Source organism: Dromiciops gliroides, chromosome 4 (genome assembly GCF_019393635.1).
Source record: "Dromiciops gliroides isolate mDroGli1 chromosome 4, mDroGli1.pri, whole genome shotgun sequence".
NCBI classification, from domain to species: Eukaryota; Metazoa; Chordata; class Mammalia; order Microbiotheria; family Microbiotheriidae; genus Dromiciops; species Dromiciops gliroides.
In genome coordinates this window covers 448,566,780-448,578,917 of record NC_057864.1, presented here as the reverse complement: position 1 = coordinate 448,578,917, position 12,138 = coordinate 448,566,780, and the positions used below count along the sequence as shown (strand labels likewise).

At 44.0% G+C, this 12,138-nt stretch overlaps 1 protein-coding gene across 2 annotated transcripts in view; it reads right to left on the bottom strand.

The window, feature by feature from the left end:
* Positions 1–8,564: 8,564 nt before the first annotated feature.
* LOC122726572 (D-3-phosphoglycerate dehydrogenase) overlaps positions 8,565–12,138 on the bottom strand; it is a 36,462-nt gene continuing 32,888 nt past the window's right edge. The window contains exons 11-12 of one of the 2 annotated variants that reach the window (XM_043964387.1): positions 10,377–10,614; positions 8,565–8,911 (exon numbers count right to left, since the gene is read on the bottom strand). In XM_043964387.1, coding sequence (XP_043820322.1) covers positions 8,757–8,911; positions 10,377–10,614 — 393 coding nt within the window. In that variant the 3' untranslated portion in view covers positions 8,565–8,756. The remainder of the gene's footprint in view (positions 8,912–10,376; positions 10,615–12,138) is intronic. The other variant, XM_043964388.1, reaches the window with a different exon arrangement.

Here is a 12,138-nt window from a genome sequence, read left to right as displayed (position 1 = left end):
GTTGAGTTATTTCAGTTGTGTCTGATTCTTCATGACCCCATTTGGAATTTTCTTGGCAGAGATACTTGGAATAGTTCTCCATTTCCTTTTCCACTCACCTTACAGGTGAGGAACTGAGGCAAACAGGACTAAGTGACTTGCTCAGGATCACCCAGGTAGTAAGTGTCTGAGGCTAGATTTGAACTCAGGTCTTCTTGACTATAGGCCCAGTGCCCTCTCCACTGCACCACCTGGCTACCCAAGCACCGCTTAAATGTTATATAAATCAGTATTATTTATTAATACTGATCTGTAACAAGATTTTATTTATTTCACCTTTAAAAATGCCCTTTCACACAGATTGGTATTGCCTCATATTGATATAAATCCACAACAATATGCTTTAAATGAAACCCATTCATCACTTAGAAAGCACTCACAGACATCTATTAGATTCTTCCCTTGATACTTGCTTTTTGGTATGTCACGTTGCAGATGAATCACTTCTAATTGAAGTTAGGTGGAAACTCCTTAATTAACAGTTAAATGGATTTCGAAATATGGAAATTCCTTTTGCATTAGCACTGAGGTCCAAAATATGCTGCAGGAACCATAGTTTGAGCTTGGAAAATATATCTGCTGCAAATTTGTATGGGAATGGAGATTTTACTTCTTGTTTTAATTTTTGACAGCATGAGGAATATATAAAGCAGCTTGACTCACTTGTGATTCAATTGCTGTCATTGAATTGGCTCTACCACAGTATGTTTCACACACAGGCACTGTTTTGCCTTGTGACTTTTAGTTGAATTTCATTGAGAAATATTGTTAAGTCTGCAACAAAATCTAATTTCCAAAGCTAATCAGTTTTTGACCATAGTAGTTGTGAGCCGTTCTTGTTCAAAAAAATTTCAGTCTTTTCTCTGAGCTAACTTTTTTCATGTTTTCTTGTTTTGACATGATGAGTATGCATTAGTAATAAAAAAAATGAAATGTCAGTACAGCAACATACATGCTATTCAGAATGCTGTAGGGTTATATAATTATATTCACTGCAATTCGTAATAACAGCAGTTGCAAAGAGAACCACCTACAGTGTCTGTCCCATCTACTCAACTCTCTCCTTGTAGGTGCTTACAAAAGCATTTACAGAAATAAATGAACGTGGCTATGTTGTACACCGAGACTATGCCCTGTTCTCCTCCCCTCATAAGTTGTAGTCAAGTTTTATTAACTATTATCACTGTGCTGGCTCTGCTGCTCTTCATCTGAATTCTTCTGAAATACATGGGTACATGACAATCTTCTCAGCTGCCACCCACCACAGAGGTACAAAATTGCAGGGGCATCTGATCTTGCTAAGTGAGTACTGGTTCACCACAATTTGCTGCACTTTTCTGCTCAACATGGGACTTGTAGTAGCTGGTGATTGGGAAGGGCCAATTGGGATGTCCTAGAATTCAATTATGGGTCAAGTTGAGGGGAAGATGACAAGTTCTGTTCCTTGGTTGTCCCTGTACCCTTGTGGCATTGTATCAAGAATATTGTCCACAGTTTTGTTTGTTCCCCAAACGCTGTGAAGTTTTCTGTGGCCAAAGCTAGTCCAACAAATTGCAGAACAAATTGCTCTGGGGGTGTAGATCTGGGTGCCTCAGAAGGAGGTTTCTCTATTAAAGTACAGAAACTTGGAGAAAGTGTAGCAGAGGTAGGAACAGAAATAGGGATGGAGGGGGATTCCTTTTAAGGTTGATGGTGGTAGTGGTGGAGGGCAGCTAGGTGGTACAGTGGATAGACTGCTGGGTCTGGAGTCATACTCATTTTCCTGAGTTCAAATCTTGCCTCAGATACTTACTAGCTGTGTGACCCTGGGCAAGTCACTTAACCTTGTTCGCCTCAGTTTTCTCATCTGTAGAATGAACTGGAGAAGGAAATGATAAACCACTCTAGTGTCTTTGCCAAGAAAATTCCAAATTGGGTCATGAGGAGTCAGACATGACTGAACAACAATAATCAACATGGTAAAAGTATCCTAGATGACAACACCCTACTGGTGTGTGTACAACTATAGGCCTGGATGTTGATCCCCATAACCAGTTAGGCTACCCTATACTTCACCTTATCCCATGACCCTTCCAATTCCACATACCCTAAATCTATACAAATAGATGGTCTACTTCAGGAAGGTTTAGTATCACTCCCATGATACTCTGGGAAGTTTAATGCAATTAAGCCTATGATAACCAAAAAGCCCCCACCTAGGATAGAGGGTTTTGCATATATTTTATATTTTCTTTTTCCTTTCCTAAGGTCAAAACCCAACAATTTTATTCCAGGAAGTTTCCTTAAAGTATTATGGTACCCCCTGGTGGTAGCCATTTGAAGCTGCCTGGGGAATGCATTAATCTTCCACCCTTTAAATATGATTACAATGAAAATATTGTATGTTGGTATCTGGCATTCCTCAAGGATAAACTGTGCTGACTAGCTACTCCAATGATAGCTGAGAAACTTTTAAACCTTGGGAGAAATCCTGATTGAATACTTTTGTTGGCCTTGGATTAACAACAAGCTGATGGCCAAAAGCTCTTTTGATTCCAAAACTTGAGTGCATTATTTGACTCTTAATATTTTCTACCATTGGTACACCTCATTTTCACGGATGTTGCAAACTACGTATCCAGTGTAGGGTTGTTTTGCCTCTGCCTCCTCCAGATATCACCACGGGGATAAGTTTTGTTAGGGCAACAATCTCCTGGTTTTCCTCCTTGTCTCCCTCAGGGAGTTTTGCGCTGACTATGGTGCTGGCAGAGGCGTATGCTTAAACTAATAATCTACTCTCTCCCTACTCCAGAAGAAAGGAGGATGCAGAGAGGGATAAGAGAGGGAAGTAGTGGAAGTTTGGTTGCCATGGAAATGGTAGAGGGTCTGAAGCCGTGAGGTTACCAGTATGGGACTCCAGATCCAAGAATCTTTGAGAAAAACATGTTTAAGGCATGTTGGGGGTTAAATCTTACATTGCTGAAATCTATCTGGACTTCAGACCAAAGTCTTTGCTTTCCTTCTCCCCTTGTTGCTCTCTTGAGGGAACAGGAGCCTGAAGTCCTATCCAAAGGCACTCCCATCCTTCTGTCTTGACAATGTGTTTACCCTTTGCTGTTTAACTGTTTATTTTGTCACTCAAGTGCCAAATGTGATAAGCTGTTACTCATCCCTATTGCTAAACTATGTGTTTTATTGTTTGACTGGAATATTGAAGTAGATGATTGGGAATGCCCAGGAAGGGAAAGAAAGATTTTAAATGAGAAGATTTTGCCAGAGTGAAATCTCTGGCTGGGGGTGAGGGGGTTGGCATTAGAATAGAGTTAGTCATTCATTTTGGCAAATTCCTAGAGCAAAAGGATTTTATATATATTTTTAAAAAATGGGATTTCTGAGCCATTAAAGCATTTATTAAGCACCTAATATATGACAGACATTGTCCTAAATCCTCTTAAGAGATTACTGATCCACTCTTTCTAAATTGGGTAGGTGGAGCTAAGGCAGGGCAGGTGAGACATGGCTCCTACATTAGAGCCTCTTGTGAACTATGGCTCCTGAACAGTTTTTTTGTTGTTGTTGTTGGTTTTTTTTTTTTTCTTGGTGAGGCAATGAGGGTTAAGTGACTTGCCCAGGGTCACACAGCTAGTAAGTGTCAAGTATCTGAGGCCGGATTTGAACTCAGGTCTTCCTGAATCCAGGACCAGTACTCTATCCACTGCGCCACCTAGCTGCCCCCTGAACAGTTTTCAGGTCTAGGCCCCTGGAATGGTCCAGCCACATTCACTGAGGCTGCCTGCTTGCTTGCTTTCTTTCTTTCTTTCCTTCTTTCTTTCTTTCTTTCTTTCTTTCTTTCTTTCTTTCTTTCTTTCTTTCTTTCTTTCTTTCTTTCCTTATTCAATTTTAATAATTGGTTATTAATATGAGATAAAAATAATCGTTTCTCTCGACACCAAGTTCAGTGCTTTTACCACTGTACCACTTAAGTTGCCTGGAGGCGAGGCAGAAGAGGTCTAAACCTTCTTCCCTATAACAGTCCTCCAAATGCCAGAAAACTGTTCTCAGGTCCCCATACAAGTTTTCTTTTTTCTATGCTAAACATCTCTGGTTTCTCCAGCTGATTCTTGTTCCTTGTCCTGAGAAGCCTTAACTGGCCCCGTGAAGAGTGAAGTGCGAGGAGACAAGAGAACAAGTACAACATCACCAGCTTTGTAAAGAAAAATGGCTTGACTTTGAAAGGCCCTAGAACTATGCTCAATACGATGAGTCATGACTCCAGAAGCATGGTTACACAGCTAGTGTGTCAAGTGCCTGAGGCAGGATTTGAACTCAGGTCCTTCTGACTCCAGGGCCGGTGCTCTATCTACTGTGCCACCTAGCTGCCCCCAAAGCAGCCTTTTTAAGGTCTCATTGGCCTCCCCTTGAAAGGTGGCTGATACTCCCCTCAAATGCTTTCTTTTCCTACACTGCTATATTACTGTTCCCCAACACACCTTGAATTCCTGAGATCAAACACATGGTAAACTAGCCCCTCTGGGAAACTACAACCTTATTAAGACCTAATGCGGGGTGGCTAGGTGGCGCAGTGGATAAAGCACCGGCCCTGGATTCAGGAGGACCTGAGTTCAAATCCGGCCTCAGACACTTGATGCTTACTAGCTGTGTGACCCTGGGCAAGTCACTTAACCCCCATTGTCCTGCAAAAACAAAACAAAACAAAAAAAGACCTAATGAGAACACAAGCCATAGAGGACCCATATTTTTTCCTTTCTTTTCTTTTCTTTTCTTTCTTTCTTTTTTTTTTTTTTGCAGGGCAATGAGGGTTGTGACTTGTCCAGAGTCAACACAGCTAGTAAGTGTCAAGTGTCTGAGGCTGGATTTGAACTCAAGTCCTCCTAAATCCAAGAGGGCTGGTGCTTTATCCACTGTGCCACCCAACTGCTCCCAGACCCACATTTTTTCAAACCTCAACATCCCAAAGAGTAGGGATTTCAAAGTCTCTCCCCAGTTCTGCCTTTTGTTTGGTTTGCCTCTTTAGGCAGAAGCTTCTGGCCTACTCTTGTCTCAGTAGTTGGACCTGGTCACTCGGTATTTCTTGGACCATGGCTTCCTCCCTGCCTCATTCCATCTCCTCTCCCAAGTGTGTTTTAAGAATTGGTGATTAGGGGCGGCTAGGTGGTACAGTGGATAAAGCACCGGCCCTGGATTCAGGAGTACCTGAGTTCAAATCCAGCCTCAGACACTTGACAATTACTAGCTGTATGACCCTGGGCAAGTCACTTAATCCCCATTGCCCCCCCCAAAAAAAGAATTAGTGATTAGCAGTGGGGTGCTAGTGGATGGGCAGAGCTGTCAGTCATTCTTACTTGCCCTATAACCCCCAAGGTCTTTGTTCCAATCTACTCCTTACTACTCACTCTCTTGGCTCTTCCCTTCTGGGAAAGACTCCTCTGGAACCAAAATGGGGAAGAGAGCATGGCCAAAGTCCATTTCAGATATTGCTCTTTCGGTTAAGACTCAGTTCCTGCTCTTTATTTTGGATCAGCTGTATTCCTTAAACAGGGCTTTACCTCAATCGTTCCCCCAGGAAATCTCATTGCCAAGAAACCCATCATCCTTTGAGCTTTGATTCTCACACCTCATTGTTGTTATTGTTCAGTTGTGTCTGACTCTTTGTGACCCCATCTGGGGTTTCCTTGGCAAGGATACTGAAGAGGTTTGCCATTTCCTTCTTCAGCTCATTTGACAGATGAGGAAATTGAGGCAAACAGGGGTATGTGACTTCCTCAGGGTCACACTACTGGTGACTTTAGGCCATATTTGAACTCACAAAGAGGAGTCTTCCTTACTGCTCTGTATACACTGTGTCATCTCATCAGTACCCTCAATACTCTTTTCCCCTCTGGAGGCTGGAAGGTGGAGCAAAGAATTAATTTTCTACTATTTGCACATTTTTTACTGGACTAGGTACCTTCTCCCTGTCTTTATCTTATTTGTCTCCCTAGTGCACATAGTAGGTGCTTAATAAATGTTTATTGACTGACTACTACTGACATATTCATGGATCTCAGTATATACTCACTATATTCTCTCCCTCTCCTGGGAAGTTGCAAAAAATGAATCAATAATTCCTTTTTTTTTCTAGTTCTGAACCCTGAGCTGGTAGATTATTGAGGGAAAAAGGACTACAGCTTTAAAATCTTTCTGTTTCTGTTTACAGTCCCCCAACATCTTCTTCTTACTGTACTCTTGATCAGATTTGAAAAGGCTCTGTTTGTCACAATCAGTGGAAGAGACAAAGGAAACATTTAAACAAACAAGGTAAACAGCCTTAAAAACAGGGCATCCCCCAAAACTCCAAGCATGGTGCTCACCGGAAGAAGGAAGGACATCTTAAGGATCTGGTAACACTGGAATCTTTGTTATTCCCAGTGTAAGACACAGCATCTAGTAGCTCTGGAAATTATTACTGGCTTGTCCCCCATGCCTGGAATTCTCTCCCAACTTCCCTTCTCACCTTTCTCCAAGTCCTAGTTAACATCTCACCTTCTGCAGAAGCCTCCCCTCAATGCTAGTGCCTCCCTTCTGGGCTTATCTCTAATTTACTGTGTGTATATCTGTGTGTACACAGCTGCTTGCACGTTTTCTCCTTCACAGAGACTATGAGCTCCTTGAGAGAAGGAACCCTTTTTTGCCTTTCTTAGGAGCCTCCAATACTTTGCACAGCCTGTGGCACATAGTAGGCATGTGATAAATGCTTGTTTGTGAAGGAAAAAGGGGAAGGGAAATGGAGAATCAGTGCTCTTCCTTGGCACCTAGCATAGTGTACTGCAAAGAGTAGGCACTTAATGAATGCTGGTGGGACTGTACTGAAGTTTTTCAACATTTGCCTATGTCGCCCCGCCCCTCCTCATGAATGCACAAAGCACTGGTCGGGAACCAACAGACACAAGAGTGGAAATCCTGTTTTGACTGTGCCAGTGTGCAGCTGGCAAACCACAGGCCAAAATCACACGGCTGCTCCTTTGTGGCCCCCTCCTGCTGATGACCAATCGACAAAGTCAGGGAATGGGGCCTTTTCAATTCATATGGCCAGGGATTTTCCTACAGCATTGGGTGGGGGGAGGTACACAGGGACCTTGTCTTTCATGGCGTCTTCTTTGGTCTGTAGCAAGAAATTATTTTATGGTGCTCAAGGAACTTGTCCTCACTGCTTGCCATAAATCTCTGCCTGTTTGGGACAAAAACACTGATGTGCACAATCCGGGAAGTGCTTAAGCTCAGAATAGCCAAACCACATGTAAGGTTTTTGAGCAGTCTTGAGTCAGGAAATGGGGGGTTCAGTTTTTTTACTGAGCCGCTGGCCTCAGGCATCTAAGACTCACTTTTCCTGGATCTACTCTGTGTGTGTGTGTGTGTGTGTGTGTGTGTGTGTGTGTGTGTGTGTGCAGGGGGGAGGGAGAGAAAGAAAAGGAAAGAGAGAAGGAAGAGAAAAACAGAGAGGACAGAGAAAGAGAGGGAGAGGGAGGAGACAGAGAGAAAGAGACAGAGACAAAGACAGAGAGACAGAGACAGAAACAGAGAGACAGAGAGGTTCTTCTTCCAATCGCTTACATCTAAGGGTCAGGACACTGGCCTGGGAGATGATACACGTTTCTATATTCCAGTCCTGGCTCAGCAGCTAGTGATGAATGGTGTGATTTTGGAGAACGTGAGCACCCGTTTCCTCCTCTTTAAAAGGATAAAAATACCTGCTGTTCACCCACCATAGGAGAGGTGCAGGGATAAATGAGATGATATATGAAGAGTCCTTTGCACTCCTTGGAAGGCAGTATATGAATGAATATAAATAACTATAAATATAATATATAAATATAAATAACAAATGACATTTATAAAATGCATTAGTTTGCTGAGAACTTAGCCCACATCATCTTTTCATATGAACACAGTCTGTATCAATTGTCAAGCATTAAGGTTTATGCCCTTTAAGGAAAAAAAAAGTCTTTAGAAAAGGGGTTCTTAACTTGGGGTCTTTGGACTTGTGTCCTTGATATTTTGATAACCGTATTTCAATAGAATTGGTTTCTTTTTACACCTTTAAAATGAATTTTACACCTTTAAAAATGTAATTCTGTGGGGCAGCTAGGTGGCGCAGTGGATAGAGCACTGGCCCTGGAGTCAGGAGGACCTGAGTTCAAATCCGGCCTCAGACACTTAACACTTACTAGTTGTGTGACCCTGGGCAAGTCACTTAACCCCAATTGCCTCACTAAAAAAAAAAAAAATGTAATTCTAAGAAGTGGGCCCAGGGGGTTCCCCGACTATCAAAGGGGTCCACACTATAAAAAAAAATGTTAACTACCCCAGCTTTAGAAAGATCAGTAGTGGAAGCAATACTTTGTGGGGATCCAGGCTCGACACATATAATAAAGCCTGTCCCAGTCTCCAGTCACTTGCCCCCATCCAACCTGGCTTGGGCCCCTCCCCACCCTGTGGTGGGCTTTTTTTGTGGCTTTGCAAGGGTAGAAGGACAGTGAGACGCTGGGTTAGTTTCTGGTGGTGTCTTTATTAAATGGTTACTTCTAAACTACAGGAAGGATGACATTTTGAAACAGGAACAGTGATGGAAGCCGCGGCTGAAACCCGGGCCTCCTGAGATGGCCCCTTCCCTGCTGATCCCCCAGGGCTGTCTTCTTGCTGGGCCTGCCTCAGAAGGGCCCTGGAAGGGGTGATTGGGTTCAGAAGTTGAACTGGAAGGCCTCTGACACGTGCTGCTTCCACGCGTCAAGGTTAGGTAGTGAGGAGGAGAGCCCCATGACATGCCACATCTCCCCATCCAACAACTCTGAGGTCTGGTAGGACAGCAGTCGTGTCCCCGACTTTGCCAGGAGTCCTGGGAAAAGGAGGAAAGACAAGACTTAATATGTTTGGTGAAGAAGTAAAACGAGCTGGAAAAGACCTTAGAGGCCAAATACGCCAACTCCTTTATTTTACCTAGGAGGAAACGGAGGCAGATGGTGACCTGATGAGAGTCAAACAGCTAGTGACTATTTGGGACAGGATTTGAACTCATATTCTTTGGACACTACGTGTAGTGTTCTATCCACTGTGTTAAATCCACAATCCCATAATTCAGGGACATAGGGGATATGGAGGGAGTCTTGTGATCCTGCTTGACTTTTTTTTGGGGGGGGGGCAATGAGGGTTAAGTGACTCGCCCAGGGTCACACAGCTAGTAAGTGTCAAGTGTTTGAGGCTAGATTTGAATTCGGGTCCTCCTGAATCCAGGGCCGGTGCTTTATCCACCTAGCTGCCCCTTCTATGGTAACTTTGGGCTCCAACCCTAAGGAGAGGGTCAGTTCTGAGGGATGGTCTATGAGGTCCATGGCCACGAGGGGATTCCATGACGATGAAGGCAATCATGAGGATGGAGCTGCCAAGTCAGGACTCCTGGAAGGAAGGGACTATAAGGGCACCAGGGCAGCAGCATGGTGGATGGGAATGAGGAAGCCTGGGTCCTAGGTTATCCCTGTCACTGACAAATTTTATTAGCTACTTGATCTCTTTGGCCTTCAGTCTTTTCATCTATAAAATGGGGCTGCTGGGTCATTTATGTCCTTCACCTGCCTCTGGGAACCACATTCTTTTATTTTATTTATTTATTTATTTATTTATTCATTTATTTATTTATTTATTTATTTTGCAGGGCAATGGGGGTTAAGTGACTCGCCCAGGGTCACACAGCTAGTAAGTGTCAAGTGTTTGAGGCTAGATTTGAATTCGGGTCCTCCTGAATCCAGGGCCGGTGCTTTAGCCACTGTGCCACCTAGCTGCCCCCACATTCTTTTATTTTTACTTAATAATATTTTACTTTTTTCCACTTCCAAGGAAAGATAATTTTTAACATTCATTTTTGTGAGATTTTGAGTTCCAAATTTTTCTCCCTCCCCCCTCCCCAAGACAGGAAGCAATCTGATATAGGTTATAGATGTTCAATCGTGGTAAACATATTTGGGAAACACATTCATTGCCTTCCCACGAGTTACTTCTTCTTTGCAGTGTTAGTGACTTCCTTTATCCATCACACCCCACAAGAGCAGCCCCACGGGCAGCACCTTAAGACCTGTTTACAGGGTCATGAAGAAGTAAGATGCAGCTGATGGATGACCTCCAGATCTCAGCGTAGACATCCTAACACAAAGGAAAGATGCTGGGGGGAGATGGGAGTTACTTAGGTCACCGTGGGCAGACACACAAACTCCAAGGAGGGCCCCTTCCCACCTCCTTGTGCAGTTAGGTTGGTTGGTTGGTAGCCCAGGGGCAGTCGGGCCCCGGAAGGCAGTAGGTATCGCTCTTACCAATCATGGTGGGCAGCAGTTCTGAGTCAGAGGGCCGGTCCCTGTAGAATAGCAGGTGAAGATCCCGACGAAGAGGCACTTCTGGTCTGAAGACGGCACCATTGAGTTCTTTCAGGACCGGAGTTGTGCCCTGCACTAAACCCACTGCTTTGTAAGGGGCACCTGCCAGGGAGACGGTCAGCAGGCTGTCCCCGCTGCTTTGATCCAGGGAGGAGGCTGGATTGTGCGTGGCAGTGACCTGGAGGCAAGAGGCAGCAAAAGGTGTAAAGTTAGCACCTTTGGACGTTGTTTTGTTTTTTGTTTGTTTTTTGGGAGGTGGGGTGGGGCAAAGGGGGTTAAGTGACTTGCCCAGGGTCACACAGCTAGCAAGTGTCAAGTGTCTGAGGCCGGATTTGAACTCATGTCCTCCTGAATCCAGGGCTGGTGCTTTATCCGCTGTGCCACCTAGCTGCCCCCTGGATGTTGTTTTAAGATCTAGTCTATATCTCCAAACATACATTATATCTCAGAATGTGTATCCCCTTTAAAGAAGCTCTCAGCTTGGGGAGAGCCATGAGGACTGACCTAAGACATGTGGCCAGTCATGACCAGGCAGGATGAGAGGTTCTCACAGTAGACCTCAGAGGAGCCCTAGCTCACCCCTACACTGGCTCTGCCTAGTCACTTCTCTGTTACTGCAATATATCCCAGAAGAGGCCACCCAACCTCTGCTTGAAGACCTACAAGACCAGGGAACTCACTACCTCCAAGGGGGGCTCTGGAGCAACTTTAATGGTTAGGATGGTTTTCCTTATATTCAGAGATAAAAATCTTTCTCTCTAACTTCTATCCAATGTTCTTGGTTCTGTCCTCTGAAAACAAAAAGAAGTCACTTTGTTTTTCGATGTGACAGCCCTCCAAATATTTGACGATAACTATTATTATCTACAGGGTCACTCCACCACGTAGCTGCCCCATGAAATCATATTTGTAAAACTTTAAGGTGTTTGACCATTGTTTTTATATCCACTGATTCTGTTTCTTAAACATCTCCAGTTTTTTCAACTGATCTTTTCATGGCATGATTTCAGGTCCCTCATTAGCCTGGTGTCCAGTCAATAGACACACTACACACGACTATAAATTCAGAGCTGGAAGGGACCTTTCGGGCTACTGAGTCCAATCCCCTCATTTTATACATGAGGACAATGAAGCACCAAGAGGTTATGACTTGCTCAGAATCACAGAGCTAACACTTTTTGGAGGCAGGATATGAATCCAGACCTCATTGGCTCCAAGTACAGTGACCTATGCATTGATGCCAAACTGCCTCTCTGCTAGTGGCCCTTCCCAAAAGCCACCAGAAGCTGAACCATGCTTGGGACATGTAGTGGATCGAGGCCAAGTCACACCATGACCAGCACCTCCTCCTTTTCATTCTTGTACAATGCTTCTAATTGTTTTCCTCTTCAAAACTACCTTTACTGTTTGTGTAGTCCCGATTTAACCTGAACAACAGTATAAGAAAAGAGAGATTATAGGGAAGAGGGCAGGTAGGGAGTCCCAAAACCCAGGTCAGGGCAATGGCTTCCTCAGTGTTTAGGGAGGGCTTTGGTTTATGCGCCAGAGTGGATGTGGTTCAGGGAGCATGATTTGGGAAAATGGCTCAGATTTGGGGAAAGAAGAGAGAAAAGGGAGACTTCTTAACATGAGGCTGAGAAGGGCTGCCAAGACATTTTGCTGTTGAATACAAGGTGTTAATAATGAGGAAGGAGGGAGGAAT